At 41.5% G+C, this 27,349-nt stretch overlaps 1 protein-coding gene across 1 annotated transcript in view; it reads left to right on the forward strand.

Annotated features, from left to right (window-relative positions):
- The window catches only part of CDK14 (cyclin dependent kinase 14), a 658,689-nt gene that overhangs the window by 6,461 nt on the left and 624,879 nt on the right, over nucleotides 1–27,349 (forward strand). The window contains exon 2 of the mRNA XM_013004655.2: nucleotides 2,997–3,028. Coding sequence (XP_012860109.1) covers nucleotides 2,997–3,028 — 32 coding nt within the window. The remainder of the gene's footprint in view (nucleotides 1–2,996; nucleotides 3,029–27,349) is intronic.

Raw genomic sequence — 27,349 nt, forward strand, 5'->3', positions numbered from 1 at the left:
CTTTTGATAGCCGGGCACCATCAGCTTTCTTCACCACATTTGCTTATTCACCCGCTTTGTCTTCAACGGTTGTGTCGGGAAGGTGAGCATCATAGAATGCCAATTTACTACAAGAAAGTATTCTTGTGTTGAGGGAGTACTTGAGTGAAGGCCCAATGTTCTAGAACTTTTATAATGTCCTGAATAGTAAAGAAAGTGCATCTAAAAGCTTGTATTATGAATTATCGGCTTGTCTAACAGTCACATAATAGGTGTTGCATCAATCTTTGTTAAATTAACTAGGTATGAGGCTGTATAACAGTTTGCTTATGTGAGAATTTGTATATGAAACAAATCAGCTAATCTCTTGTTTTTTAAAACAGTTTTAGATGGCGTAACATGTCTATATTTAAGTATGCAAACCCAGGGCCAGTCAATCAATTCAGACTCATACTGAATCCTGTTTGGGGTTTCTGTGAGTCTGTGAATCGGTTTTGAAGCAGACAGGCTTCTCTCTCTCCATTGGGGTGTCTGGCAGGGTTGGACTCCAGACCTTGAGGTTAGCAGTCCAGTGCTTACCTGGCAGTGGCACCAGGGTGCCTCATATTTATGAAGATCCTGAATATTTTGGGAAAAGGTAAATAAAGGACATGCTTTGTGTGAGGGAGTGTGGAGTAGTGCAGTTTACGTCACATGATAAGAGGAGCAAAATTGAAGTTGTCAAGATTTTCATCTTGTATTGATCCACCATCAGTGCTCATGGAATCAGCTGTCAAGAGATCAAAGGCCACATTGCATTGGACTAATCTGCCGTGCTAGACCTCTTTAAGGTGCTCTAAAGCAAGGATATTGTTTTGAGGACTGAGGTGCACCCGACACAAGGCCTGGTATTTCCCATCACCTCATCTGCACGTGAAAGATGGACGTTGAATAAGGAAGTCAGAAGAAAACGAGCTACATCTGAGCTACAGTGTTGCTGAAGAATAGGGAAAGGACTGCCAAAAGCACAAACAGATCTGTCTTGGAAGAAGTCCGGCCAGAGTGCTCCTTTGAGGCACGAATGGCGAAACTTTGTCTCCCATACTCTGGAGCTGTTGTGAGGAGAGACCAGTCCCTGGAGAAGGCCATCATGCTTGGTAAAGTGGAGGGGCGGGGGGAAAAGAGGGATGCTCTCTAGGAGCAGGGTTGATAACAGTGTCTGCAATGATGGACCCAAACATAGGAACAATTGTGAGGCTGACTCAGGACTAGGCGGTGTTGAGTTCTGTTGTACACTGGATTGCAACGAGCCCGAGCCAAGTCAATGGCACCGAGCACCAACACACCTTATTAACATTATTTATTGCATTTAAGGAAAGCCCTCTAGAACAGAAGCTTCAAATCCTAGTGAACATGTAGCCATTAGAAATCTAGTCTAATTTTCTATCAAAATGCGTTATTTTAGATTTCATGTAAGTTGAATGCATAATAAAATATGTGCAAGTAATTGAGTGTTAGATAAGCCATTTGAAACAGAGACAAAGGACTTACTTTTCATTTTATACCAGAATAAATTGTTCTCTAATAAAGGAAGTAGATACGTTTCTTATAGATCAGTTTCTTAAGCAAAAGAGAATGACTGAATATTAAATTTCGAACACTTTCTATCTTACCTCACTCAAACCCCCTTAACTCACAGCCATAACCACGCCCTTCTGTATTGCTTTACAACAGTGGTTCTCAACCTTCCTCGTGGCGACCCTTTAATACAGTTCCTCATGTTGTGGGGACCCTCCAGCCATAAAATTATTTTTGTTGCTACTTCATCACTGTAATTTTGCTACTGTTATGAATTGGGAAACCCCTGGGACCCCCGAAGGGGTTGAGACCCACAGGTTAAGAACCGCTGCCTTACAGTGACAGATGGATATATGAACAAAGAAAATAACCTTTTCAAGATTGCTTGGCTAAGTATTAAAAGCTTCGATATGGCAGTTTCAGATTAGGCATATTGCTTCTTTCAGAACTTAATTGCCAAAATAACTTGATTTCCATTGTTTTTGTCAGAACATAGTGTCCAAGCAAAAATTAACTTGCAAAGTGATTCAAAATAGAACAAAACTATTCAACATTGTCTAATCTATACCCCTGCACAATTCTGTAAATCTGAAACATTTCCTCCAACTAGTGGTTCCAGGTCGGGCAGCTACGTTGTGTGTTCTCCTTAATAGGAAGCATTTAAAGTAATTATAGGATTTAAGGAACTTGACTGATAAAAATTCTAGCTCTCAAGATATGTATGTTTAAAACAAATTTAAAGCATTCACTGCCTCTTATATGCCATTTTAAAACCTGGCACAATGGCCCACGAGTCCCCCAAACCTTTTGGACCTACAGCCTAAGAAAGCCTATGGGGCAGTTCCACTCTGCCCTTTGGGGTCATTATGAGTGGGAATTGCCCAGACAGCACATGGCCACTTCTGCCCTGCCCTATAGGGTTGCTGTGAGTCTGAATCACAGTCAGTGATGACCATGAGATTTTTTGTTTGTTTGAGAGTCTCCAAGTATAAAAGTGATATCCAGGGCACTATGTGGAGTTGGTATTATCCCAATAAATGATCTGGAAAACTCATACAACTTTTTGATGATATGTGCTTTAAAAAAAAAAAAGACAAAACCTAGGAGTTGAAGGGAAAATTCTTTGAAGATTGTTTTTTGATTCAGTTATACTTTCATCACAGCATTTTCCTACTAAAAAAGAGAGAGGAGAAGAAGGATATGCATATTTCCCTCCAAGCTTGGGAGGTTAGTCCCATTTACATATTTATGAAAAGTGTTTCACACAGATGCGTGCTGGGCAATTTTTTGTCGCAGTTGCAGTTCTCGTATTTGTATCATAACACTGTTATTCAGGCTGGGGTGCAGTTTTACGTTCTGAAATGAAAACACCACAGTTGCTCTGTTTCTAGGTCTTAGACACTCAGATCTCTTTTCAGATGTTTCTTGGTAACTGTTTCCTTTCCCTTTTTCTTTTACAGCTTTGAAGAAAGATGACACCACGTTTGATGAGGTAGGTTCAATTTCCTTATCTAATGCTCGACGTATTTAATTACTGCCACAGAGTCAATAGGTGTCAACTTTGCGCCTAGAAACAGGAGGAAAGATAAAGTTGTTTTTTGGGAACGACCTATAGAGGTGACGTCTCACTTCCCCATCCCCCCACCCCCACCCGGTGTAGTAGTATTTTCCAAGTTTAAATAACCTTACAAATGAATGCTGGTAGCAAGCAACAGAAATATGTGTCTTTAGCTGAATCAGCGAAAGCACACACAGGACTCTTCCGATGTTGCTGCTTAGTGGTGGCCGTGCTGGTGAAGTCCAAGGTGACTTGCACGTGTGCTTAGGGCAAGGCCAGAGCTGCTGGTGGACAGGGTATGAAGGCTCCTCGCAGACCCCAGTGGAATCAGGGTGTGATGCGGAATTGATGCCACTCCCTGTCTGTCAGTCTCCCAGAGGAGGAGCTGACTTTTCCTGTTCTAGGTTTCTATTCTCTGTGCCTTTTACCTCCTTGCTACAAAGTAGCAAAAAAGTCTTGCTCAAGTAAGGCAGAGAGTTGGGGTGCAATTGAAGGCTTCCTGATCAAAATGGGACAATTGTATTCCTTTCTTGTAGCGTGAGAATCGCTGGGGGAGAAATCCTTCTGAGTGTGTTTACAGAATGTTCCAAGAATGCTATAGAGTGAAGGGCCTCGTTGTAACCTTTCAAGCCCACAGTAATTGATCTGTTGTATGCACATGGGCCACGTGTACATTGTGGGTTGATATATGATCACAGATGTAGCGACACAATGTGCTTACCCTACGGCCTAAATAAAAGCCTGGTGGCTTGTGGCTGTTTTATTGTAGTCCCCGTTACAGATTCTGTGACATATACTACCTGTATGTATGTTCTGCTACAAGGCCTCAGTCAGGGGAGGGTGTTTGTGCTCATGGAAAGTCCCCTTGGCCATGTGGCTTTCTGGCTGTGAGTGCGTGGCAGGACCACTCAAGCAGAACCTGCTCTAGGCTGGGATTTCTGGTTGGGGCCAGCGTCATTTGGCTTTCATGGTCTGCTGCTGCTGCTGCCGCACCTGTTCTTTTTCCCCAGGCTGAGCTGTGTGTCAGAGCTGGGTGTCCCTGGACTCCAAGTCAAGCCCTGCTGCCAGCATCACTCTAATAGACTCTATAACTGAGTTATTCTAGACCTGAGACAATAGAGGGTCTTTTCTTCCCCATCTATAGTGGATAATAATGGTGTTCTCCTCCAAACCTGTATTTCTGGAATTTCTGCAGTGTCACTGAGATGGTTTCGGGAGAGTATTTTCTTTCTTTGAATGAAAAATCAATGTGAGGATTTTGGGCACCATTTCTCTCTTTGTAAAGAATGGCCTCCTCTTTAATTATGGAGGTAACTTAAAACTTACTTTTAAAAATAATAATGAAGAAAAAGAGAAAGAAAGATCTCCTCAATTCTGCTAGTCAGATACAGCCGCTGTCGAATGTTCTAGTGTTTTTCTGCATGTTTCCAAAAGCATAGATTATGTCTTGTTTCCTGTTTGTAAGACAAACATCCTCACAATGGCACAAATTCCTCCAAAGTATCACTCGAAATTTTATAAACCTGTTTTCTCGTTTAAATACCATTGTTCTTGATTGCATGCTGTTCTCTTTTTCAGCTGTATTAAATGTATACTTGAGCCTAGAACCCTTCTCCCGAAACCCCTGCTTAATCAAAGGTTATTCTCTGCGTCTACAAAGGGTTTTCCACACTTTGTGATTTTTATGACACAAGAGATTGGTTAAATCCAGGTAGTCCTGATTGACAGCATAGTGGAATTATGAAGAACTGCATTTAGGATCATTTTTCTTTTCCTGTGTGTGGGCAGATTCAGTGCTAGTACTGGGCACTACATACAATGTTGCAGGGCATGGTTGGCTGCTGCTGCTATTGGTAGGCACTCACTCACAAGTGCTCAGTGTTGTGATTCACAGTTTATAACACTGCTGTATAGCAAAAAATGGCAATAATGTAAAAAGGAAAGAGACATTTATCTTATGTCAGAATGACTTATGCTGGAATTACCGGTAGGAAACCGTGGTTTAATCAAGGACTGCCTGGACCTGGTATTGGTGAATATTAGAATTCTGGATTTGAATAATAGTGTGTCTGTCATGTGGCTCATTCCATCATTTCACAAGTGAAGATACTGAGGTCCAGGGGTTAGGGAAGACTTCCCGTGAATCAGGGATTGATTTGGTGCAAGAAGTCTGGGGAGACAATAATAGAGAAATCATGTCTGGGTATAAACCCTAACTTCACCCTCTGCTAATTGGGCAGTTGATTTACTCTTCCTCTATCTTCGTTAAAATAAAAAATTTAATAATATCTCCTTCCTAAGGCAGTTGAGAGGATTAAATGAGCTGAGAACATATAAAGGTCCCACAAGTGTGACTCAGCCACTGATCATGAGCCTCTAGGACACAGTAGAGCGGACCTAGTAGGTTTCCGTCACTGTAAATCTTTATGGGAGTAGGAAGCCTCATCTTTTCCCTGAGAAGTAGCTGGCGGTTTTGAACTGCTGACCTTGCAGTTAAACAGCCCAACTCATAACCCACTACACTCCTAGGGCGGAATAGGTATAGCTAGCATATAGCAAATGTCTTGTAATCGACATCACCATAATCATTGATGTGCTCTATCACAGAGAAATCCACCTTCAGTAGTTGTGTGAGCTGCAAGAGTGTAAGGATTCTGTTTAGAATGAAGAATTGGTGCATATAACAAGAGTTGATTGCAGATATTCCTCTGAGATTTTATGTCATTTGCAATGACATGCATATTGAAGCTGTGAAAATATTGTTTAAATCCCACCAGTGTTTAGATTCTTTGAAGGGAATACTGCAGTCATCTGTGTAACCCCTGCGGTGCCTTAGTCAGGGTTAAGAGAAAAGGAGACCCCCACATATAATTTATAGCGCCCTGTTTGTTAAGTCTTAAATAGGACAAGGAAAAGACAACCCTCTGGATGAAGGGACCGCTAGTGGTGCCCACGCTTTCACAGAATGTCAGCTACTTGCATAGATATAGGACTTGGACAACGGAGGCAACTGCCACAAAACCAGGGGTGGCCGTAGATGAGTTCATTACAGGTGGGACTGCAGCAGTGGGAAAAAGACCGTGACTGGGATACATACAGTATTGCAGATTAGAAAAGTTTCCAAGATTGATTCAGGGCAGTCAGGACATGACACTGTGGGGACCCTCAAGTGGATTCTGACTCTGAGTGGTCCTGTAGGACAGGGTAGAACTGCTCTTGTGGGTCTTTATGCCAGTAGAAAGCCTTGCCTTGCTCCTTCTGAGTGGCTAATGGCTTTAAAGGGCAGACCCCACGGTTAGTAATCCAGCTTGTACCACTCTCTTACCAGGCCTCCCGTATCTGGACTCTCAAAACAAACACACACTCACTGCAATTGAGTCACTGCGGACTCATGCCGGCCTTATCGAGTAGGGTAGGCTTACCCCTATTGGAGCCCGAGACTGTGTAACTCTTTACAGCACTAGAAAGCCTCAGCTTTCTTCCCTGAAGTACAACTATGTCACCAGGGATACTGCAAACAACTTCCTGATGCTGAGATAACCTCTCCCTAGGCTGGCAAGGAGAGAGCGCTGGAATAATCAGCTGTCAAACACACTCTGCCTGAGGGCAAAGCTTTTCACTTTCCCTGTCATTGTTCAGAAAGAATTCACTGGGGGCTGGAACTATGTGCAGACATGGATGTAGGGCTCCCACTACAAACCGGAGCCTTCTGCAAACATAGTGCTCAGAATTTAAGCTCTAATTCAACAGTCTATAAATATCTATTGAAAGTGAGTAAATGTTTGTTGCATATGAGTAGAGATCTATTTATTCTGGGGTTAGGCAATGAAGATTGTCATTAGCAGCTTCCTAGATATTTGGACAAGTCATTAAACTTACTTAGGTGTGAATTTTTTCATCTGTAAAATAAATCCAATGGGTAGTGATATTCAGGTTGATTTTTAGCTTTGTATTTAGGATTTTGCCTAACATATAAAAACCAAAGTAAAAACCTAGATAAAATTACAGTTACATGAAGGTCAGTAAAGAGCACCAGATGAGTGGCAGTCAACAGAATGCACCTGAGTTCTTCTATGATCATCTTTAATTTCTAGTGGTAGGAGGCTTCTGGAACTCTGTCTTTTACCTCTCCTTGGAGGAGACTCCAGTCCATTGGAATTAAATTCATATTTGAGTCTTGAGATTTGGGGGTGAGTCCAGAGTCCATGGTAAGAACCCTGGTAGCTGTCGGGTTGCACAGTCACATATACAGTCAGTAGTATGAACAGTATGAACCCACTAGCCATTCTCAGGGAGAAGGACAAGGCTTCTATGGAGTTACTGTCTTGGAAGCACACAAGAGCGGTTTTATTCTTTCTCCATGAGTTGGAATTGATTTGATGGCAGTCGGTTGTGTTCGTGTTTTGTTTTTTGTTTTGAGTTTTCCACAGTCGAGTGGAATTCAGTTCATGTATGAATGGGGTTGGGTCAGCTTTTTAGCTATGTAGTTAGATGTGGCAATTCTCTCCTTAAGCATTTATGAGCTGGAAGGTTCCTTACCTCTAGAAGTGGACCCCTCCAGAGAGTGCAGAGTTGTTACTCTGTTATCCATGCAAAAGATTCCTCTAGGCCAGTGGTGCTCAACCTTCCTAATGCTGCGACCCTTTAATACAGATCCTCATCTTGTGTGACCCAGTATTTGGGCATATCAGCATGTGGGTGGACCCGCCTAATGATGGATAGAGGAGCGGTGTTAGGCGACCCCTGTGAAAGGGTTGTTTGACCCCCAAAGGGGTTGCAACCGCCAGCTTGAGAACTGCTTCTCTAGGCCCTAGAGTCTATGGAGTGTTGTTTAACTTTGAGCCAAGGAAAAAAGAAATAAAGGACAATTTGATAGATACACTGTTTTACTTAAATTGATTGAAACTCCCTGATTTGTAATTTTCAAACGAACCTGGAAATTTATTTTGGAATGGTGTGCTAATGCTTGTTACATAGAGAGAATGCAACAGCTTAGACTGACTCACTGCCATTGAGTCAATTCTGACTCATTGTGACCCCCCCCTACAGGACAGAGTAGATCTCTTTCTTTGGGTTGCTGAGCTGTCACAGTTTTACCGTGGGCGATATAGCCTCATCTTCGCTGGTGGGTTCAAACCACTGACCCTATGGTTAGCAGCTCAGTGTCTAGCCCACGATTTCATCAGGGCTCCTATGAAGCAGTTTAGAAGTGTATTCCAGCTTAAATTCTGAGTGCTAGGTTTGCCAAAGGGTGTGGGTAACAGTGAAAGCCCCAGATCCATTTTGCAGAATCTCCACATGGATTAAGCCTCCATTGAATTTCTTCAGATATTTTACCAGAGATGTGAATGGCCTTGCCCTCAGGCAGAGTGCAGGAGAAAGTGGATTACAGCTGCTCCCTCACCAGCTCTGGCCTTGGAAGAGGTACCGCCAGAGTGCTCCCTGGAGGCAAGGTTGGTGAGACAGCGTCTCTCATACTTTGGTCACCTTGTCATGAGAGAGCAGGTCCTGTAGAAGGACGTCATGCTTGCTAAAGAGAGGGGCAGCGGAAGAGAGGAAGGCCCTCATCAAGATGGACTGACAGCGGCTGCGACATTGGGCTCAGGCAGAAGAGCATTTGGGAGGATGGCACCGGGCTGCGTACTGTTTTCCTCTGTTGTGCATAGGGTCACTCTGGGTCGGAGCTGACTTGATGGTATCTAACAACCACAACAGCAGCAACAACAAGCTCAGGCAAGGACAGCCTCGCTTAGTGGATTGCCGGGCCTGTATCTTTGGTGCTGGGGTTCCATAGTCATGAATCATGCCTAACAATCCAGGTCCTAGGACCTGGACCTATCTTGTGAGTGCTTCTGTCTAGCATATTGTTTGTGTCCCAATCATGGCCCTGTTCTCATTTCTGTAGCCCTACCTGCAATTGTGATGTATTGACTTGCCAGGAATCATGCTTCTTTGACAGTTTTCTTTGCCTTCCCATGTCTTTTGTAAGCAGTCAGTTTTTTGTAAACCCCTGGATGCCATCAGGACCTTATACTAATGGTCTCCTTCATCTGGATAATGGGTCTCTATGTCTTTATCTTGTCTTTGTCCTGTTTAAGACTTAATAAATGCTCTCCTTAAATTATATTTGAGATCTGGGGGAGCCCTGGTGGCATTGTGGTTATGCACTGGGCTGCTAACCGCAAGGTCAGCAGTTAGAAACCACCTGCCTTTCAGCAGGAGAAAGGGGGGACTTTCTATTTCCTAAAAGAGTTACAGTCTTTTTTCAGAGTGGCAGCTCTGCTCTGTCCTATAGGGCCACTATGAGCCAGCATCGACTTGATGGCAGTGATGTTTGTCTTTGTACCCTAGCAGTTAAATAGTGAGGGTTCCAGATATTGGCAGTGATAGGTAAACTGCATGGGCTTTTGTTGATGCTCATGGAGAGAGGAGGTTCTAGAAAAGATCAGCATACCCCTTCATTTATTGGCCATTTGATGTTCTGTGGTTTTAATCCACATCATTTGATTTGGGTGGACTTGTTATGTGTGAAGATATCCCAAGTAAAATCTTACTGGTTTTAATTTTTTCCACACAACTTCTTGATCTTTGAATCTCAAGGTTTGGTTCAGGACTTGGTTGAGATGAAGGCTAAATAAATAATTGTTGAGAAACAAATGATCAAGGCAGAGGGAAAGATGAAAGAGGATGATTATTTTGTATCATAGTTGTTAGTGAACACAGCATTTTTGGTGCTATTGTGATGAGAGTGTTCAGAAGTGTGAACTTCACAACTGGGACACTGGGACAAAAACGTTCCTCAGGCCTTTCCAGCTGTTGTTTCCAGTCAGCGCACAGACCAAGTGCTTTGAGTGACCCTTTTCTTCCTGGGATAGTGATTGCAGGTGAATTGTACACACATACACACACACATCTTAAAAGTGCAATGCTACTTGAAACATACAGGGTTAGAAAATAATAAATTTCCACCAATGTAAAATTACCATACCTGAAACATTTTGAACGTTAGAAGCAGACAGCACCAATTAAGAATGTGTGTATAGAAATTGTTAAATGTCAAAGGTAACTCATAGATTGTTCTCACACATAAATTAGAACTTTGGTAGTTTTAGTTCTTCATGCCTCCATTATTTAGTTCATATGAGTTGCCAGGAGAAAGTGTTTACAATGCTTGGCCTTTTGATGAAAAATGCAAAAAGTTCTAGGGGTTGGGATAACTCTTCGAAAGGCAAAGCGTTGCATTTGTTGAGATGTGTAATCCAGATCCTTACACACTTACTTTGGAGAGAAAAAAGAGAGGGAAAGGAAGGAAGGGAGTCGGAAGGAAGGAAAGAAAGAAAAGCATCAAAGAAAAGAAAGGCTATTTGCTCAGGAGTTTCCCAGCATGCTCTGCTTAGACCGAGCCTTTGATGTCTGAAACAGCATCCATTTTGTTACCACTTGTACTTTGTTGATCCCTGGAGAAATGTGTAAAAGCGCACACCATTTTTAAAACTTATTTTTTTGAGATTTTAGTTCTAATCACTGCATGCTCCAAATACATCTACATTTTCACAGGTTAATTTGTGTACTCTTCAATTACTAATTCTATTGAGGCAGACTAGCAAAAGAAACTCCATTTTTTTAGCTGCTGAATGACCTGCCTCCTTCCCCCTCCCATCTTGGAAAGTCCCACTAGTGACTGATTATAGAATATACTCTCATGTACCCAGGTTCTGGACACTATAATTAGTTTAGACTGTTCTTCAATATATCATTTGTTTTAATATTGTTCCTTTTGATGTTGTAATCTGAATGGTGTAGTTAATCTTGTTATGGTAACCAGGATGTTATAGTCAGTTTGGGTATTGTTTCTTTTATGACAAGGAACGTGCCTGGTAATGCATGCTTGCTTTTCTGGAAGTTACCAGAATGTTATCAATGCTCGACCCTGTAATGCTCCCTAACCCTAAAGAATAGTAACATTAATTTTTCTTTCTGCTTCTGTCCACATTTGCTTAAGTCTTAGACAAAGGATAAGTGAGGTTTTTTTGCCTTAAAAGATGGACTGAAATGTGGACTTGGGACTGCAATCAAAGAATCACTTTTAGATTTTAGCAGTCCGATTAGAGCTGAATAAAGACTTCTAAATTATCAAGACATTATAGTGGCTGTCATTTATTCGAACCCGCAACACCCACCGGGGGATAGATGAGGACAGTGTACATTAATTTCACTTTCTAGTCTCCATCCCTCTTTTTTATTTTATTTAGAGGTGTACGTGTCATGCCCGAGATGGCGACAGTAGTTCTTATGAAAACCAGCGTCCACATTGCTGGTCATTCTCTGAAGTTCATGGAGGGTGCTAGACGCGTGGAAGCAGAGTCCGTCTTTTCCTCCACCATCATGGACAGCCTCAGTGCTCACGTGGATAGCGTGCACACTGTATACACTGAGAAAGCGTTTGGAGTTCTTTGACATCCGTATATCATGCTGGCTTCACTCCTATTTTCTTTCTTCAAGAAGTAGGTAATTTCATGGAAACTGTCCAAAACCTAAAATAGTAAATCCTACTAACAATCCTGCTCTTTTTGCTCTTTCACTCTGGTTTAGTCCTTTTACTAGCTTCCAGTTTCTAGGCCCCTCCTCTGCCTGCTCCTGGTTCCATCCCGTTCTCCCAGCCCATGAGCCATTCTCCCTGTCTCCTTCTCTGGCCACCTGTGGTAGAGCACTCTCGTGCAGTATCCATCCCTCTCCCGCGGGGGTCCATCCCTCTCCCGCGGGGGTCCGCAGTGGCCTTATCTCACTGTACTGCTCTTTTAATTGGCTCTTCCAGACCTGGCATCTTCTCGTGCAGGCAGCAGTTGCCAAGAGCTGCTTGAGAAAAATAACACTATAAATAAACAAATTTGTTGTTTCCAGTCTTAGCTGGACCTCAAGGCACAATCCTTCATTGTGTCACTGGTTTATTTCCTGCTGACACCTCTCCCACCGTCCTCAAGTCCTCTGACCAGCCACCTCCATTCCTCCCTCCTTCACCGAGGATACCCCCCCCTTCTGTCAACACTGATCTCACACTGTCGTCTGTTCTTCCAAACATAGTCCCCGTTGTCATTTTCTGGGGAACGATGACCCTGTTGTCTTCTTGAAGGCTGGTTTCTCCTCCTGACCTCTCAGTTCCTTCCCTTTTCTGCCCAGAAGCTGCGTATCACGTCTCTCCTTTTCTCTTCTTCGGGTTTTATTGTCGCAGGATTTGACCATGTTCACCTCTCCCCTTGATAACTGAACCCCCCCCCCCCCAATTTCCTTTTCTTCTTCAGAAGTCAGGTCTCTCTCAGCTTCTTGCAACTACCTTGTTGTACTCACACCAGAGTGACGCACTGGGCTTGCTTTTGTGAGCTCCACAGCCAGACACCTCTGCCCTGCAGATGCTGCTGCCCGTGAGTATCCCTGTCACGCACTTTCAGTGCACACACCGTAGAGTCCGCGTTCCTTTTCCTCTCGCCTTGCTTACCGTCTTCTCTAATTAATTGGCTCCACCAGCTACGTAGCTTTAAATTTAAAAAGTTCTGTTTCAGTTAAAAGTTTTCACAGCAAATTAGGTGCCCGTATACAATTTTTGATTTAGATTGTCCTGTTTCCGTTTCCACAACGGGTCAGCGTTGCTTGTCCTCCTTTAATTCATCTGGCTTCCCTTCCCTCCTCGCCTTTTCATCCTTGCTTTGGGGGAACGTTGACTCTTTGGTAGAACAGGACTTGTGGGTGACTGGAAAGGTGACCTTCAGAAACAGTTGTCAGTGAGCCATTAAATAAGATTCTTATCTCGTTTTTAATGATTGGAATGACTTGTACACCACTTCATTTTACTTTTCCTCCTTTTTTTTTTTAAGTCACTCAGACTAATATTTAGATCTAAGGGGTAAGGAACCTGTTTTTGTTTTCCCCCAAGAAGCAATTAAATTTTTAATTTTGTTTTCTATGTTAAATCTATTTTTTGTACCCCCCCACCCCATCCTTCCATGTTGTCTTGATTTTCTTCCCAGTCTTCATTCGTGGTGTGCAGGAGCCCAGCTGATTCTGTGCGTGGCTTTCCTGCATGGCCACTCCGCAGTTCGCCAATTCGGTCCAGTCATGTTCTTGTGGAGTCTCTGGGATTTTTATGTGTAAAATCATGTCGTCTGTGAATAAGGATAGCTTTAGTTCCTTATTTCCAGCTTAGATACCCATCGTTTCTCTTTCTTGCCTCATTCAGGCTGGGATTTCCAGTACAATATTGAATAAATGACAATAAATGACATCCTTGTCTCATTCTTATGAAAAGGAATGCTCTTAGTCTTTCTCCATTTAGAACAATGTTAGCTGTTGGTTTCACAGAGATGCCCTTAATTATATGGAGAATTTCCCCTTCTGTTTCTGTTTTGCTGAGAATTTTTATTAGGAAAAGCTGTCAGGGTTTTCTCAAATAGCTCTTCTGTGTTGATTGAGATGATTGTGTGAGTCTTTTCCTTTGTTTAATTTATGTGATGGATTAGATTTCTAATATTGGACCATCCTTGCATTCCTAGCATGAATCCCATTTGAACATGATATATTGTTGTTGTTGTTTTCATATGCTTTTGAATTCTTTTGACTAAAATTTTTGTTGAGAATTTTTTCACCATGTGATTTTTTAAAAAAAAGGCAAAAGCCTGTTGTGGTCCTAAACTTCTCTTCAGTCTCTATAGCCAGGCATTGATGCATTCTGGTCTCTCTCATATTTTCAACTTTCACTGCTAAGACACGCTCTCAGCCTCTGTCTCTTGCTTGAAGTTACATTACTGTTTTCCAACTGGCCTCCCTGCTTATCGCTTGCCTCTCATTCCAATAGAATGGGTGGATATGTAATGACAATCCTGTTGTTTTCCTGTGCAGTAGTTCAAGTCTGTCTCCTGCCTTTCAGTCTTTACCACATACAAATAACTCATCAAGCGGGCGAGTTGATTCCAATTCCTGGCAACCTCATCTATGTCAGAGTAGAGCTGCACTCCATTGGACTTGTACTCCTTTTCAGAAATAGACTTTTTAGAAGTAAAAATAGCCTGATTTTTTCATAAGCAGATCTCTAGGGCTTTCGTTCTGAGGCATCTCTGAGGGACCTCCAGCCCTTTGGTTAGCAGTGATGTGGTTTAACCATTTGTAAAGATGAGGTTTTCTACTCCCACTAAGAATTGCAGTCTCGGAGGGTTCATGAGGTAGGGGGAGCGGGGGAGGGAGAGCAAACCTGAGGAGCTGATGCCAGGGTGGGGAGCAAATATTTTGAGAATGATGAAGGCAATGAATGTACAGATGTGCTTTACACAATTGACGAATGTATGGATTGCGATAAGAGTTGTATGAGCCCCTAATAAAACGATTAAAAAAAAAAAAAGAATTGCAGTCTCGGAAACCCAAAGGGGCAGTTCTGTTCTGTCCTGGAGGGTCTCTGTGAGCTAGTACTGACTCCGTGGCAGTGAGTGTGGTTGGTTTGGGCTATCACTTAGGGACTCCCTTCAAATAGCAGTCTGTTTGTTTAGTCCCTTCATGAATATTCTGACGTCATTACCTCAGTTCAGGAAGAAGTGATCACTTTCACTTACTTCACTTCAACTATCACTCGTCATTTCCTCTCTCACTTCTCTGCTCCACATTCCCATCGTCTGTGTTGTCCTGATACGCCTCAACTCAACGATTCATGCATCGTGTTTACTGACCATCTACGTTACGCCAGACACTCGACCAGGCCCGGTCACGTAGTCACCCTCACAGAATTCCATCTCCCTGCTAGTTGTGGATGGCCAGCTTCTAGAATCTTGCAATTTGGGGACTGGGCAAAGGGTTATTAATGTTTTTCGTATAGTAAGATTATAGATTACTTTCTATATCTTTTTGTTGCTACCATGGTTAGATGTGAAAATCTTGAGTTAATTGGGTAAATAAATCTGGAGGAATTTGCAGACCAGAATCTGGAAATTTACAGCCTTCCATTCTGTAAATTTTGAAGATTCCCTGGTAGTGCTGTCAGATATGGTGGACTGCCAAGGACAAGGTTGATTTTTCAGTCCCACAAGCTGCTCTGCAGGGGGAAGATGAGGCTTCTGTCCCTGCAAAGATTTGCGGTCTCAGAAGCCTTGTATGGGGTCACTGGAAGTCTGAATCAGTTCAGTGGCGGTTGGTTTTTTTATTCTGATGATGCCAATAAACTGGTAAGTCATTGTTTCAAAGTAAAATTTTTTATCATTGCAAAAGAACTTCAGTTCCTTCTAATTCTCTCAGAAATTTAGAATAAATTTTGGGGTGCTAAAACTTTTCATATGTCAGCTTTTTCCTTCTATAATTGTTTGATCACATTTGCCATCTCCTTAATTATGGTAGACATAATTACCATAATTATGTCTAGACCCAAACGGAGGCTTGAATGTCTGGGTAGTGCTATAAAGATTCCGAGAGGAAGTGCATGTCACAAAATGCATAATGTATGACATTTGAGAGAATTAGTCCCTTGCATATGCCTGATTCCCAAAAGGCACAGAAATTTAAAGCTTGAGTATGCCCTGTTTTTGCTGGTGTGCCCTGCCCATCCTGATGGCAGGCCATTAGTCTTTTAGGAAACCTCCTGGGTGGTACTCTCATTTGCATTTTTGAGATCATTTGTAGGAAGCTGGCCTGTAGGAAGCTTAGCCTCTCCGCCTAAGTACCTACAGTTGGCTTCAGGAAGTAGAAAATGAGCCCAGCTACAGGGAGTACATTATGCCTGTTTTCCTTCTGACTGAAATTTGAGCCACTGACTTATGATCTATAAATCCGTAAATTGCCTGGTTACCACTGAGATGGCCTCCGAGCCTAGGAGCCATAAAGATAATTGAAATCAGCTAAACAAGCAGGTCAGGATTTTTATGAAAAGAACGGGAGTCCATGGTCTGCCCTTGATCTGAGTGCCTTGACCTTTAGGTCAATATATTAGAATACCTTTTAAAAATATCTGATGGATACATTTATTAAGTTTTTTTTAATAGTCTCAAATACATTTAAATCTCTTTTTCTTCCCTGTGGCATAACATTTACAGAAGGCACAATTAAAAATTTGAATTCAGCACTTTGTTCTTGAGTTTGCAAGTTTAATTTCTGCAAGATGTGACATTGTATTCGATTTCTTGAAGGAACCTTTTCACCATTTAAACAAAATGTGTAAAGTACTGTATTTTCACACAAATGACTCAGTTCTTGCCAACTGTGCCCTCTCCAAAAGTATTTTCATGAGCATTCCCTGTTAATTTTTTTATAGCAACGTGTAAGAAAAATACCGTACTTATGACACCTTGGAAAGAAGATATGGATGGAAAAATATATAACATGTATTTCATTTACATAAAATATTATGATATTAACTTTACTTGCTGAATCTTTTTTCTTATTTTATAAGCTTTTATTTTATTTTTATTTATTATAATTTTTTATTGGAATTTAGGTAGGGGGGTTCATATTGCAGGCCATGTACTCTGTACTCAGCACTTCAAACCACTCATCAGTACCCCTTCCTGTTCTATCCCACTATGCCTCTCCCCTGATTTCTCTGTCTTACGGACCACCACCCTCCCTTTCACCAAAGTCACTACCTACCATTGCCTTCTCCTCCTGCTCTCTCTCTCCTCTGGAAACCTTCAAGTCTTTGTCTTGGCTTTTAGTTCTTAGAGTGGTGGTGGCATTCATTATTGTCCTTTGGTGATGAACTTCCCTCACACCACTTGTCTTTCAGTTTGTCGTACAGCAGTAGCTTGTGTGTTTCTGTGCTGCTGGAAGCTATGTCACTGATACTATTTCAGATCTCAGCAGGGCCACCCAAAGTGAGCAGGTGTCAGTGAGCTTCCAAACTGAGAACAGACTATGACAAAGGAGCCTGTTGTCCAGTTCTGAGGAATTAGCCCCAGAAAACTCTAAAAGTAGCATCAGTACTTTCTCAGTTACTGAAAACCTAAGGAATACAAGCTGAATGTTGTCAGAGATAGTGCAGGAAGATGACCTCTTTACGTTGGAAGGCACTCAAAATATGACTGAGGACGAGCTGCCTTCTCAAAGTAGAGTTGACCATAATGGCATAGAGTTGAGCATAAAAATTGATGTAGAGTTGACCGTAATGATGTTGAATTAGTCATAAAGCCTGCAGAAGTAAAACCTTTGTTCGGGTCTTTCATTTGCTAATGGGGCACGACTGGAAATGAGAAAAAACAGCTGTAAACATCAGTTAATAATTGGAACTGGGAATATATAAAATGTGAATCTAGAAAAATTAGAATTCATCCAAAGAAGATGGAAAGAATACATAATCACTGTACCAAAGAGACTAGTTGACATTCAATCATTTCAAGATATAGCATATGTTCAAAAGTCATTGATACTGAAGGAAGACATTCAAACTGCACTGAACACATAAGCCAAAAATAAGACTCTAGGAAATGATGGAATGCCAATTAAAATGTTTCAACAAGATGATGAAGTACTGGAAGTACTCACTTGTCTGTGCCAGGAAATTTGGTAGACTGCTACTTGGTCAACTGACTAGAAGAGATCCATATTTGTATCCATTCTAAAGAAAGACCAAACAGAATGCTTGAATTATAGCACAAAATCATTGATAATCATATGCATGTAATATTTTTCTGGAGATCATCCAAAAACAGTTGTAGCAGGACATTGACAGGGAACTACCAGAGGTTCAGGCTGGGTTCATGAGAGAACGTGGAACAAAGTGTATAACTGCTGACAATCAGATGGATCTTGGCTGAAAGTAGAGAATGCCAGAAAGAAGTTGACTTGTGCTTCATTGACTGTGCAAAAGCATTCAACTGCATGGATCATAAATACTATGGATAGCCTTGAGAAGAATGGAAATTCCAGAACACTTCATTATGCTCATGCAGAACCTGTACATGGGTCAAGAGACAGTTGTGGAGACAAAACAAAGGAAACACTGCTTGGTTTTTAATCAAGACAGGTGTTAGCCAGGGTTGCATCCTCTTACCATACTTATTCAGTATGGATGGTGAGCAGATAATTAGAGAAACTGGATTCCATGAAGAAGAATGTAGCATCAGGATTGGAGGAAGGCAAATTAACAACTTGAGATTTGCAGATGACACACCCCTGCTTTCTGAAAGTGAGAAGGACTTGCAGCATTTGTTGATGATCAAGGATTGCAGCCGTCAGTATGGATTACAACTCAAAGTAAAGGCCAAAGTTCTTACAATTGGGAGCCATTAGTCATACCATGATAAGCGGAGTTAAGATTGATGTTGTCACAGATTTTGTCTTGCTTGGATCCACAAGCAGTGCACATGGAAGCAGCAGTCAGGAGATCAAACGACACATTGCATTAGGTGGATCCACTGCAGAAGGACTCTTTAAAGTTTTGAAAATGAGTTTGGTTTTGAAAACATAAGGACGATTGTGAGTGTGGTGCAGGACTGGGTGGTATCACTCTGTGCTACATAAGGTCACCGGGAGTTGGAAATGCACTTAAGAATAACAACAACTTCGTTCAGCGTCACGTTCTCCAGGTCCGTTCATGTCATGAAGTGTCTCCTGGTTTCACCGTGGTTTTTAATAAGGCAGAGTAGTCCTCTGTGTGTGTACAAAGAGTCTTAATTCATTCTTCCATTGACGGTCCTTTGGGCTGTTTCCAACTTCTTGCCATTGGGAACATAGCTGCGAGGAACATGGGAGTGCACGTGCCTGCTTGTGCTATGGAGCTTACTTTTTAAAGTGTGTACCCAGTGGAGGCATTGGGTCATATGAAATTTCTGTTCCCATGATGGCTGTACTTGTTTACATATCCATTAGCAATGTATGAGAGTTCTCATTTCTCTGCACATGTATGGTTTTCTGTTTTTTTAATTGGGCTGTCTTTGCCAGTAGAAGGTGATAGATAATTCATTGTTGTGTTGATTTGCATCTCCTGGATGGCTAATGATTGTGGGCATTTTTCATTTTTGGTTGTATCACTTATTTTAAAATAGTAAAGTATATCTTGAATATGTTTAATTTTTAAGTTTACTCAGTGAGCTCTAGTGACACAGTTGCTAAAGCACTTGGCTGCTAACCAAAGGCTTTGTGGTTAGAACCCCCAGCTGCTCTGAGAGAGCTTTGGTAAACATTCATAGCCTTGGAAACCCTTCCAGGAAGTTTTACCCTGCCCTGTAAAGTTCCTCTGAATCAAAATTGAATTGGTATTCAAGTGAAAATCTACAGAGTAAATTGTTTTTTATTCAACAATTCATACACATTTTGGTTTGTGACATTGGTTGTAATTCCCAAATGCGGCAATATTCTTCTCACTTGGTGTCTGTACTTATTGTTTCTATTCATCCTTCTTCCCTGCCCCTTCCTGCCTTCTGAGCTGTATCCCTGGGCAAATGCTGTGCTTCTGATCTCATGTGGTTGAGAGTTCTACGGAATGTCTCCCTCCTTAGTGTTATTGTTCACTTTATGTTGTTATTGTCAAGTGCTACTGAGTGGGCTCTGACTCAGAGTGACTGCTTGTACTGCCTGGCCTTGTGACATGCGTCCTTAGATCTGCTGTTATGTTTCAGCTTGTTGCTGTAGCCACTGTGTCAGTCCATAGCGTTGATTTAAAAGAAGAGCCAAACTCATGGCCATTGAGTCAATGCCGACTCATAGTGACCCTATAGGACAGAGTAGACTTGCCCCAGTGAGTTGCTGAGATTGAAACTCTCTATGGGAGCAGAAAGCCCAGACTGTCTCCTGAGGAGTGTGGCTGGTGATTTCAAACTGCTGACCTCGAAGTTAGGAACCCAGAGCTTAACCACTACACTCCCAGGCCCGCCTCATGGCTTTGATGGTCTTCCTCTTTTTCGCTGGTCCTCTACTTTACCAAGAATGGTGTCCTTTTCCAGGGCCTGGCCTCATAATGTGTATCAAGTACATGAGACAAAAATGTCACCATCCTCACTTCTAAGGAGCATCTGGCTGCACAAATTCCAAGACAGAGTTGTTTATTCTCCTGCCAGTACATGGCATTTTCGTTTTCCTTCATCAACACCGTGATTTACATGTATCAGTTCTTCTGAGGCCTTCCTTATGCCTGGTCCGACAAGAGAATCGACAATATCACAGTTAGGTGCTGTCAAGTAGCTTTTGATTCAGTGGATCTCAAGCACCATTGTTACAACTCTGTATTTTGATAAGCTCAAAGATAGAAGTGTACAAATAATCTACTTAAAAAAATAAAGAGCAGATTGAATTCTAGTCCCTCGATTGTGTTTTGACATATTTTGAGTGGGAAAGAAAAGGTCTGGCTTGCACTTAAAGTATGAGAATTCTGGCATATTTCCAAAGTTGCCCATGTAAATAGGTCAAGTGTGAAATTATCACCCATGACATCGGTCATGGTAGAAACAAACTGAACTGTGTCCCTCTAGTCTGTTCCTTGCCGTAGGGCAGGACTGTGACTGTAGCTTAGCTGTCTTAGAGCACTATTTGTTCTATCTTAAAGGATTTGCAAAAAAGAGTACACCATATATATTATATCTGAGAATTTTCTAGGTAATTCCAGAAGGCGAAAAGTAAAATCAACATTTTGAAAATAATGCTGCTATAGTTTGCCAGAATCTTTAAAATCTTTGAAAGATTCTGTAGGGAAAATATTGAATGATGGAGAAAGCATTAAGAGAAGATGGAAAGACTAGGTAGAGTCACTGCACTAAAAAAAGCTAGTTGATAGTCCACCATTTCAGGATAAAGCATGTGAGCAGGAATCAATGGTACTGAAAGAAGAAGTTCAAATTGCACTGAATGCATGAGCCAAAAAAACGAGGCTCCATGAATTGTTGGGATACCGGGATACCCATTGAAATGTTTCAGACAACTGAAGAATGATTGGAAGCACTCATTTGTTGATGCCAGGAAATTTGGAAGACAGCTACCTGGTCATCTAATTGGAAGAGATCCGTATTTGTGCCTATTCCAAGCAAAGGTGACCCAACAAAATGCTCAAATTATAGAGTGATATCATTGATATCACAAACAAGTAAAATTTAATTTAAGATCATCCAACGCTAGTTGTTGTAATATATTGACAGGGAACTGCCAGAAGTTCAGATGGCCGGAGGATTCAGAAGAGGACATGGGATATGTCAGATGGATCTTGACTCAAAGCAGAGAATACTAGAAAGATACGTGTACTTGTGTTTCATTGACTGTGTAAAGGCATTTGACTGTGTGTACCATAATAAGCTGTGGATAACCTTGAGAAGATTGAGAATTCCAGAATACTTCATTGTGTTCATGATGAACTTGTATGTGGATCAAGAGGCAGTTGTGTGATTAGAACAAGGGGATACTGCCTGGTTTAAAATCATGAAAGTTGTGCATCAGGGTTGTATCCTTTCACCATACTTGTTCATTCTACATGCTGAGCAAGTCATAGAGAAACTAGATCATATGAAGAAGAAGGTGGCAATAGGATTCGAGGAATGCTTATTAACAACCTGCTATATGCAGATGATACAACCTTGCTTGTTGAAAGTGAGACATTGAAGCACTTGCTGATGAAGTTCAAAGATTGTAGCCTTCAGTATGTATTACAACTCAATGTAAGGAAGACCAAAATCCTCCCAGTTGGACCAATAGATAGCATCTTGATAAATAGAGAGAAGGTTGAAGTTGTCAAGGATTTTGTCTTATTGGATCCACAATCAATGCTCATGGAAGCAGCAGTCAAGAGATCAAAAGACGTATTGCATTAAATAAATCTGCTGCACAAGACTTCTTTAGAATACTAAAGAGCAAGGATGTTAACTTTGAGGACTGAGGTGTGCCTGCCCCCAGCCATGGTGTTCTCCATTGCGTCATATCCATATGAAAGCTGGACATTGAGTAAGGCAGAGCGTAGAAGAATTGATGCATTTGAATTTTGGTGCTGGAGAAGAATATTGAAAATACCATGGACTGCTAAAAGGACAAACCCATATGTACTTATTGGAAGAAGTAGGCCAGAATGCTCCATAGAGGGAAGGATGGCAAGACTTCGTCTTATATTCTTTGACACAATATCACGAGAGACTAGTCCCTGGATAGGGACATCATGCTTGGAAAAGTGGAGGGGCAGGGAGGAAGAGGAAGGTGCTTGATGGGATGGATCAGCACAGGGTCTGCATTTGTGGCCTCGGCCATAGGAACAAGTGTGAGGATAGCACAGGACCTTGCATGTTTCGTTCTGTTGTGTATCGGGTTGTTGTGTGTCAGAGCTGACCCCATGGCACCTAACAACAACACAGAGTTATTTTCTGAGGATGTATCACATCCTTCAAGGAGCCCTGGTGATGTAGTAGTTAAGGCACTTGGTAGGCTTGAACCCATCAGCTCCCCCTCAGGAGAAAGTCTGCTTCTGTTAAGATTAAAAAAACTCAAAGTCAAACTCATTGCCATCAAATCGAAGCTGACATATAGCGCCCATTAGAATTATAGCCTTGGTAAACATCTAAGGCAGTGCTATTTTGCCCTATGGGACATCTATCACTAGGAGTTGGAATTGACTCTACAGTAATGAGTTTAGTTTGGGTTTTTGTTATATATATCCCTCAATGTGTTGCAATGATAGGAATAATTGTTTAGTAGATATTTTGGAAGAGCGGTTTTCAATTAACCAAAAGTCACTGCTATCTAGTCAATGCTGACTCACAATGACCCTCTAGGTTGGGTAGACCTGCCCTTGGGAGTTTCTGAGACTTTGATCCTTTATGAGAGTACAGAGCCTCATCTTTCGCCTGCAGAGCTAGCTGGTGGTTCAAACTGTTGACCATAGAGATCACAGCTGAATGAGTAACCGCTATGCCACCAGGGTGCCCAGCTCTCAATTATGAGTTGAAAAAGTGATTGGTGTAGGCATAGGTGTCCTGGAATTTTGGGTACAGCTTTTGATTTCAGATCATACATTCTGATATTTTGTCCATAAAATTATGCTAGTTTTACAATTGCATATTTATTGATAGTCATACTGCTATTTCAGGTTTTACAGCCAAAAGAAAAACTAAAATAATGATACATACGTTTTTTATTATTGGTTCTATTTTCTTTTTCCATCCCCCTCCTCTTCCCCCCTCCCCCAAGATTTTTAATGAAGGACTAAGTTAACATTATTCTACACCAGATAAAAATGAATAACATGGTTAGTTTTTCAATTCTAATTATTATTATTTTTAAGCCTGGAGAGATGTCTGTGTAGCACCATTGTTTTGCATGTATTGTAAAGTCCTTTGTCTTACAGGTACTCGGTTATTTTAAGTCGTCAGCCCTGTAGGTCTCTGTCCCCCGACTTCAACTGAAGATGACGGAGAGAGTGCAGCTGTAGTGTTTGGTTTTCTCCCTTAAAAGGAACACTGTTTAATTTTATAAATGAGCATCTTTGAGTCATTAGACCTTGGGGTTCAGGTGTGCAAAAGCCTTGGTACCATATGGCCTGTCCCTAGATGCCCTAATTGAGCTCAAGACTTTCCCCAAGAGGTCTGCACTACTTTATCTAAATGATGTGTTACATTTGCAACAAAAAGGTGCTTCACTCATAAAGGGAAAAGAAGTACTGTGCTGAAATACATTAATTCCTCTTATTATTTGAAGAGAAAAATCTGAAAACCATTTTTTAAAAAACACCCAGCTCAGGGTCACCAAGTCCATTCTGTGTCATAGCAAACTTATAGGACAGACAAACTCCCCTGTGGGTTTCCTAGACTGTTTATGGGAGTAGAAAGCCTCATCTTTTCCCTGAAGTGTGGCTGTTAGGTTTAAACTGCCGACCTGATGGTTTGTAGCACAATTTGTAATCCTTATGCCGCTAGGGCTCCTAAACCCTTATTAGAAGGTAAAAACCTTGACTGACCTTATTTGAATGATTGCAGTTTTGGGTAACTCCGACTATCATCAGGACTCCCTTTATATCCTGTGTAATTTTCTTTTGTTATTCAAATATTTTCAGGTAATATAGGCATCTTGAACTCACCTCAGAGTTTTTTCCAGTTTTAGAATTTTTCTTTTTATTAACCTTGCTTATATTTTTAGCAACTTTTATACTTTTTGCTACTAATTAATTATTTTCATTATTGAAAATACATAAAATACCCCAAAGCATAAAATGGGGATAAAGATCACAATGTTAAATTTAAAAAGAATTGAATAGAGAGTATGATCTCAGCTTTGGAAAAATGTGAGTGTCCTATGTGTGTGGAAACATCTGGAAAAAAAAACACAGTGCTACCTCAGTTGCTAAACTCAATATATGTTCCACATTCGTGTTTAAACACTGACAAGTTTGAGAATCGAACATATTTTGGCCATGAGAAATAATGGAAAACCAAATAATTGATGCTGAGGCCCCCAAATGACACTTCAACATTCATTTTTCCAGGACTCTTAAATCTCTTATGGAGGCTTTTAGCCTCCTGATCACTGTCTCAGAAACGCTTTTGCCATCAAGTTGTTTATGATTTATCCAAATTAATAGTAACTTTTTAACAGCTTTGATGGTCTGGGTTCTTTGTTTTGTGGTTAATGATTTTCCACCTTTCACTACGATAGGTTCTTTAATCACATTTAAAATATATATTGATAATGTTGACTTAGCTTCTTTAATCACATTTAAAAAATATATTGCTAATGTCGACTTAGCCATGTTATATTCAGCTGCCCAATCAGAAAAGCAGCGACCTGATTCAAGTGTTGGAATGCTTTCTCTCTTTAGCTCTATCATGATTCTCACAGTTCTCTTAGCTTTACTGCCGGTATCACTAACTTTCTTTGGGGCCATGATTACCATATTTTGCTCAAATAAAGTGCAAAAAATAAAACACAATGATAAATATTGTAACGTACGAACACAAGCACTACATATTGCCTGGGCAAATGTGGTGCTTAGACTGAAGCGTCACCCCTTTGACTCCACGCATGACTTGCTCTTGGCCTTGGACAGGTTTTCTCAAGTTGGATTTTCAGTTGACCAGCGAGCAAAATTAGCACTGAGCTGATTTTTTAGAAAAACTTGCTGAACAAGTAGAGGAAAGCTTGGGCAACCAAGGTATCACTGCAGAACACATGGATCCGAGTAGCAGTTGAGGGGCATTGAAGTTGACATTGTCACTTGCTCATAGTCTCTCTGCTAGAAAGTGTCCCAGTCCAGGATTCCAACCTAGTCTCTCTGGCTCCAAAGTGTGTGTGGTTGACATTCTACCCATTGCCTCTCAGGAGACAGGCACTGTGAGTGTGGGCTGTGTTCTATGGACGGGGAAAGTACTACTGAGCTTTTAAATGGATCCCACAAAACCTCATTACCAGCGAGTCCATTCTAACTCATAGCAACCCTGTATATAGGACTGAGGGTTCCCAAGACTGGAAGTCTTTACGGGAATAGAAAGCCTCCCCTTACTCCCATTAAGAGCAACTGGTAGTTTTGAACTGCTGGCGGTTAACAGCCCAACTCGTTTGTAGTAATTATAACGAGGGATTATTTTTCCTACTAAGGTATAACGATACACCTAAAAGATTCCTGCAATGAATCTTTGTAAGTTTCCATCCAAGCCACACCCCTTTTTCAGAGAGGGGACTGAGGTCCAAGGAGGCGAGTTGAATAATTTGCTAAGAGAAATTTGCCTGCTTGGTTAGTTTGAGAAGAAAGAGATCTCTTTCTCATTTTTCTAATTACATTTAAACTTCAGAATCATGGCACAGCTGTGTTGTATTGCCATTTTAATCTGAAATGGTTTTGTGAGACATAAACTTGACCCTTCTAGTACTAATTGCTTGATTGAAAAAGAACTCCTTTGGATGCTGGGCTCTTTGGACAATGAAGGTTACGGAAGATGCTGTCGGTTGATGCTCCTCCGGCTGCCGGCCGGTCCCAGGCTGCCTCCAGACCGTCTCTGGCCAGGCGACCTGAGGAGAGGGTGCCGGTGTGTGCTTTCACTGGCACGTCCCCAAAACAGCCTGTCGGAACATTTTTCATTAGGTGTAAATTACCTTCATTGAATCAGGCACAATGGTTAATATTGAAGAGCAAACGTCAGATAATAAATTCATTCTTTTTTCTTGGGTATATACATTTGGATTATTAGCGCGTGCATGTGAAGTGACTCCAGCTTCATTTTTATTTCATATTGTGACAACTGAAGTCTTTGTGAAGGTTAAAAATATAGAGGAAGCCGGTAGCTCCTTTCAGTGTGTACAGCACAGTGGGAAAATGACAGACGGTAAGGTGGGCGCGGGGAGAGGCACGAGCACGTTGCATTCTTTCCCTTGGAGAAAGAATATTGTTCTGAGAGGGGAGTATAGGAAGAAAGCAGTTTGTTTCCTCTGCCTTCCCCTTACCCGCTCATCTATTTTTCCAATCCCATTTGAAATGTCAAGGTTCACTCTTGTTGTAGCATTTCTGTTTATGGCTGAATAATATTCCATATGTGTGCTCGTCCCACTTTGTCCACTCACCTGCTTGGGACATTGCTGCTTTCAGCTCTTGTGAAGAGTGCTGCCCTGAACACTGATCTGTGTTTCTGGTGAAGTTAGCAGACTCACTGGCTGCTGTGGCTTCCTCCCACAGATTCAGGACTGTGGATGACCCTCCCTGTCTACTTAAAGGCCAGGAAGCAGGGGAAGCGGTAGACAAGAGGTGCAGATGCTTTATAAAAATTGGCTGCGCTCCTGTAATTAGAAAGCAGATTTATAGTCGCTGAAAGGAGAATTGGATTTCCTATGCTCCCCAAGGCAATTTTGGCACATTACAAATATTCTGTTTGATTTACTTTGTCTTCTGTTTGTACCACGAATTGAGTTGGGAAGATTTGAGGACACCCCCCCACACACACACACGATTTGAGGACACACACACGATTTGAGGACATACACACACACACACACACACACACACACTTTTAGATGCTTCTCTGGTACCAGTTGGGTTCTGAAGTAGAAGCATTTGTGCCTGATTAGTGTTTTCTTTCTTTTAGATGAGAAGGAGCAGGGTTTTCCGGTGGCCAAGCTCATTAAATTAATATTTACTTTTTAAAATGAATGTATTTGCCAGCCCTTCCTGCTGTTTGTTTGGGAAGCATTTAAGTTACTTTGAGAGCCTCTCCTGAGTTTCCATTTCCAGTTGAGCATTTTGCATTTGAGGACCCAGCTGAGTAGTTTGTGGTGGTCTCCCTGTAACGTCTATTTTTTTTCTTGCAAATTACACGCGAGGGTAAAAGAAGGGGAATACATGAA

Source organism: Echinops telfairi, unplaced genomic scaffold (genome assembly GCF_000313985.2).
Source record: "Echinops telfairi isolate 266 unplaced genomic scaffold, ASM31398v2 ScPeMD7_23;HRSCAF=83, whole genome shotgun sequence".
NCBI classification, from domain to species: Eukaryota; Metazoa; Chordata; class Mammalia; order Afrosoricida; family Tenrecidae; genus Echinops; species Echinops telfairi.